Source organism: Lichenostomus cassidix, chromosome 5 (genome assembly GCF_008360975.1).
Source record: "Lichenostomus cassidix isolate B80296 chromosome 5, HeHo_3.0, whole genome shotgun sequence".
In the NCBI taxonomy this organism is placed as follows: Eukaryota; Metazoa; Chordata; class Aves; order Passeriformes; family Meliphagidae; genus Lichenostomus; species Lichenostomus cassidix.
In genome coordinates this window covers 59,311,542-59,316,755 of record NC_139486.1, presented here as the reverse complement: position 1 = coordinate 59,316,755, position 5,214 = coordinate 59,311,542, and the positions used below count along the sequence as shown (strand labels likewise).

The 5,214-nt window shown below is 51.6% G+C and overlaps 1 protein-coding gene and 1 pseudogene across 1 annotated transcript; one reads left to right on the top strand and one right to left on the bottom strand.

Moving 5' to 3' along the window:
• Nucleotides 1-680: 680 nt before the first annotated feature.
• Nucleotides 681-1,624, top strand: LOC146436817 (mas-related G-protein coupled receptor member X2-like; annotated as a pseudogene).
• A 2,545-nt stretch (nt 1,625-4,169) lies between these two features.
• Nucleotides 4,170-5,214, bottom strand: LOC146436816 (proto-oncogene Mas-like). The gene is given in 1 exon segment (XM_085063920.1): nt 4,170-5,214. A coding segment is annotated over 1 exon segment (993 nt). The 5' UTR covers nt 5,163-5,214.

Sequence of the window (5,214 nt, the reverse complement as noted above, 5' to 3'; positions counted from 1 at the left end):
ACACCCAGCAGGCTTCTCTCCCCTTTCCCAAGTGAGCATTCCAGGGAAGCTCTTGAAGATCCTGACCCAGGGACAGCAGCTGGTGTGTGTGAGGCAATGTGAACCCACAGTGTGTCTGCTCCAGTGAAATTCTCCAGGCTGAGAAAGGAAAGGTCAGACTCTTCTCTTTCAACACAATCAGTGTCCCCCTCATTGAGGTGGGACCTGCTGACTGATTTTGGCAGGGGAATTGCAGTCTGTAGGGTATTAAAGCTCTAAATATTGTAGGGAAAGGGAGAGGGGGAATACTGAAACGAGTATCCTGCTGAAGGAATTCAGCAGCCCAGTGATATCAAATGACACCTGAGAATCCAGGTCAGATCCACCGAAAGACCCTCGCTCTGATATCTCCACAGGAAATCCTTTCCTTCTCCAACTGTTTTCCTCCTCCAGCTCTGTGCTGTCCAAAGCCAGGAAGGAGGTATCTCCCTGGCTTTTGTGCCAGGCAGTCATACCCATCTCCCACATCCTACTAGCAATCTGTCCTATCCCTTGCCTCTCCTTGTGCTGCTCCACATGGAAGCTGGGGGTGGGAAAAGATGGGAAAAGCCACGTGTTGGGGACAGCAGTGTTGGTAAGGTGTGTGTGTTTGTCACCCCTGCAGCTGTGTGAGGGGAAGGAGAAGCAGCAGAGGTGTCACAATGAGCACATTGTCCCCTGCCACACAGACAGCCAGCCCTGCCTGCTGGAGCCAGCCCGGTGGGAAAGTCTCCAACGGGAGCTGGAATGAGGACAAGCACTCCAACTGGACCGAGTGTGACAACAGCCACTCGAGCAGAGTCCCTGTCACGCTGCTCCTGTGCCTGTGTGCAATGGTGGGGAACGGGGCTGTCCTCTGGCTCCTCGGCTTCTGCACCCGCAGGAACTCATCACCATCTGCATCCTCAGCCTGGCCATCGCTGACTTCAGCTTCCTGCTCTTCATCACCATCGTCCTGGGGATATTTTATGGCCCAGAGAGCTTCTGCCACCAGCTGGGCTCACGGGGTGTGACACCCAGGCTGAACGTCACCATCCTCTTCTCTTTCACTGCCCGGCTCTACTCTCTGACAGCCCTCAGTGCTGGGACAGCTCTCTTTGTCCTCCCTGTGTCCTGCTGGCCCTGCCACCGCTCCCAGCGCTTCCCGGTGCTCCTGTGTGCCCTGCTCTGGCTCCTCTCCTTCCTGCTCACCGTCACCCCCTGTGTCTGCCCTTTGGTGCTGGTGGCCTTGGTGCTGAGCTACCTCTTCTCAGTGCTCACCCTGATCTGTTCTGCTCTAGCCCTGCTGGCCAGGCTCCTGTGCTGCTCATGGAAACAGCCCCCACGGAAGCTCTGTGCCCTGGTCCTGCTGCCTGTCACCTTCTTTCCCTTCTTCACCGCTGATTTTGGGTTCTGGCTCTTGCTGAGAGCCTTTGACCCCTCTGTCTTTGCCCTCAGCACCTCTGTCCTGCTCGCCTGTGCCAACAGCAGTGCCCACCCTCTGATTTACTTCCTGGCTGGGAGCTGTGCAAAGGAATTCACCCTCTCTGTTAGAGTTGCCTTCCAGAGGGCTTTTGAGGATGTGCCAGAGCCCCAGTATAGGGACAACACAGTGGAATCATCATAAAGTGGAATTCTTATGAAATAGTATCACTGTGAAATAGAATCATTAAACATCCTGAATTTGAAGTGACTCACGAGGATCACAGAGTTCAGCTCCTGGCCCTGCACCATCCTGGCCATCTCCTGCACCTGCTCCCTGGCCATCCAAACAATCCCTCCCTGTGCCTGAGAGTGCTGTCCAAATGCTCCTAGAGCTCTGTCAGGCTGGTGCTGTGTGCAGCAGGGGAACTCCTGCCTGGGGTGGATTCTGGATGATGTGAGGAATCATCATGGGAAGGTTTGGGTTGGAAGGAACCTTACAGATCATCACATTCTGACCCTTTCTCCATGGACAGGGACACCTTTGAAAGATTTTGTTTTCAAGTCTTTGCTTTGAATCTTTCCTATTCAACAGGTCTGAGCTTTCTCTGCTTCAGAAATGAGCTTCCCTACCCTGTGGAATATTAAAATTGAGTCACCAAGAATCAGACCTTCTACAAATGGATTTTTTTGTGTGTTTGCTTAAAACCAGCATGCAGGTGGATAAGAAATCTTGGCACAGCAGTGCAGAACAATTCCTGAGTGATTCCTGTCCATCTCCAGCAGGTTCTGACACATGGGAAGACTGAGGTGTGGAAAATTCACACTGAGCTCTGTTGCCCAGACGAGTGGGCAGGTGTTTGGGATTGCCTCTGGAAGTCTTTTCCCCAAAATGCACACTGAGTTTGGGGCTGTGAGCTGTCTTGTGGGCTGTCAGCACAAGGGGTTGGAGCTGGAACTGCCTCTGCTGGATCCTCCCATTTTGTCTGGGCTGTCTGGATGGTTTTAGCTCCACTCATGTTACAGCTGTGACTCGAGGTTTGGCTCCACTTGAGGTGCGTCTGAGGGAAGCTGTGGCTGCCCCTGGATCCCTGGAAGATTTCCAGCACAGATTGGATGGGGCTTGGAGCAATGTACTCTAGTGGAAGGTGTCCCTGCCTGTGGCATGGGGTTGGAAGAGAATGGTCTTTACAGTCTCTTCCAACCCAAACCATTTTATGGTTCCATGGAAAACAAAAAGCTCAGGTACGGAGTGGCCTGGGTGACACTGGAGACAAGGAAGGTGCTTGGAGCTAGAAAAATACATGGAAGGATCATGATCCTTCTGCACTTGCCTTGGGAGAAACTCCCTGGCTGATAGGAGTCCTTTCCTGGATAAGAGGTTGTACCTCAGAAAGTTTCTACTTTCCAATGGACAGGAAAATGGGAGACAGGGAAAGAAAATCCCTCTCAGCTGTGGATGTTGCTCTGTTCTGTTAATCATTAACAACTTTGTTTCTAAATGATTTTTAGATATTTTACCTCATGTGTGTCTCCAAAGCATGACTCACCACCCAAGGCTTTCACTCTCACTTCCCTTTCCAGAAGCAGTGGCACGTTGCTTTCCCCTGGATTTGAGGCAGTGGGAAAAGGAGGGACAAGTTCCCCTGAGTATGAGATGTGTCTGCTGCCCAGGTCTCTCCCAGGAATGAGGAGCTCTTGGCACTGTCAACATCATCCCAAGCATTGCGGGAATGTGCCTTAGGATGAGCTCTGGTGTGAGACAGGTACCTGCCCTCCTCACACAAGACAGAGGCTTTAGAGTGGGAAAAACTAAGGAAACAAGCAATTTTTGGACACTGTTCACCAGGGATGAGCTCTGCAGCAAATGGATGTTGTTTATTCAACACATTTTGGGGTCAGAGTTACCATGTTGGAAACAAACAAAACGAATAAAGCCAGATCTAATTATGGGGTGGTAACAATGGGAAAAAGATCAGTACAACCTGGATTTTGGCTCAAGCTGCTGTGCAGAGTTGCTGTTCAGCTCCTCCTGAGAATGGCCAGGTTCAGGATGGAGGTGCTGAAGGGCTTCCTTGGACATTGATGCTGGGGAACCAGAGGATGGCCTCATTCTGCAGAACAGCAGCATAACCCCCTAATTTCTGCACAATAAAATGGTCCAAGCACTTGGCTATGTGAATTTCCTTATTTCAAGCTCTTTTTTGGTCACAGGCACCAGAATTCTGTGGAATTCACCATCGTCTCTGCACTTTACTCAGAATTATTTAATTATGGAATGGAAAAATGTGACAAATTCCCACTTAATGGGCAAGGGAATGTTGCTGTCCCTCCCTTAACTCAGCAGCCCTGCCTGGGGTCAGTTTGGTCTCTTCCCATCAGCAGGGAGTGCAGGGCTGGCTCTGTCAGACAGACTGGGAAGGATGCTCCTTGAGATCCTTACCTTTCTCCTGCCATCTAGAGGCCCCAGCCCCACAGAGATTTGGGAAATTGCTGCCCTCCCATACAGGATATGTCCCCAGGACTTAACCTGTCACACTCTGCCCAGGCAAGAGATCCCCCAAAACCCCATGAAACTCATCTGCTGAGCCAAAGGAGATGGAGTTTATTCCCTGAGGCTGAGGCAATGAGGGTCATTCATAGGGAATACAGGAACAGGACTGAGCTCAGAGCCATGTGCCCACATGGTCCCATATTTGTGGGTGTCTTTGAGGTGACACATCTCCAGGTGCCTCATGTCCAGCAGTGCCTCACAGAGCTGTCTCCTCCACCACAGCAGTGTCCCCAGGGCCATGGCTGCCCTCCTCACTCCTGGCTTTCTCCTCAAACACCCTCCGCAGAGCGACTTTGACGGAGCGCTGGAAGCGACGCCGCCGCCAGCTCCCCACCAGCACATAAATCACAGGGTTGAGGCTGCTGTTCAGCAATGCCAGCAGCTAGGAGGTGTTTCCGGGGAATAAAGGGCTAGAAAAAGGAAGATTGAGGAGAACCTCCACGCAGAAAGGGATGCCACAGATGAAGAAGAGCAGGACGTTGAGCAGGATGGTGACAAAGAGTTTCCCTGGGTGTCTCCTCTGGGAGCCACAGCGGAGCTTGAGGAACAGGAGCAGGTTGGAAACCAACATCATGAGGGAAAAAACCACGGAAATGGTGAGGGCTACACCTGCAAGGATGGTCACAGAGTCTTTAGTAAAGGTGTGGGTGACATAGAAGGAGGACACAAAAACCTCCATGAGAACCCAGAGGGACCAACTGACGATACCCGAGAGGTGCCGGGGGCGGTGGCAGCGATACCAGATGGGGCAGAGGATGGAGACACAGCGCTCCATGCTGAGGGCTGTCAGCAGCCCCAGGCCACTCAGGTAAAACAGGTGGCATGTGAACCCAAGGACATACACAAAATACCAATAGTGTGCAATAGAATGTAACAAAGATGTGCAAAATATTGCTATGGTCAGAAAAGCCAGAAAAATCAGGGAGAACAGGAGGAGCAGGGAGAAGTCAGCTACAGCCAGATTTAGGGTGTAGACAGTGAAAGGGTTCTGCTTCATGTGGAAGCCCAGGAACCACACAACCATCCCATTCCCCACCAGCCCACAGAGGGAAATCCCCAGACAGACCCCGAAAAAGGCAATCATTGTATATGGAATGCCCAAGCATACACGTGTCACAATTTCCTCCCAGTCCAGATCTCCAGAAGTTGTATCATTAAAGGTGAAGTTTGTTGTGCTGGTCTCCTCCATGGTGAATGATCCTGTTCCCAGTGGCAGCCTTCTCCTTCTTCCACCACCTTCT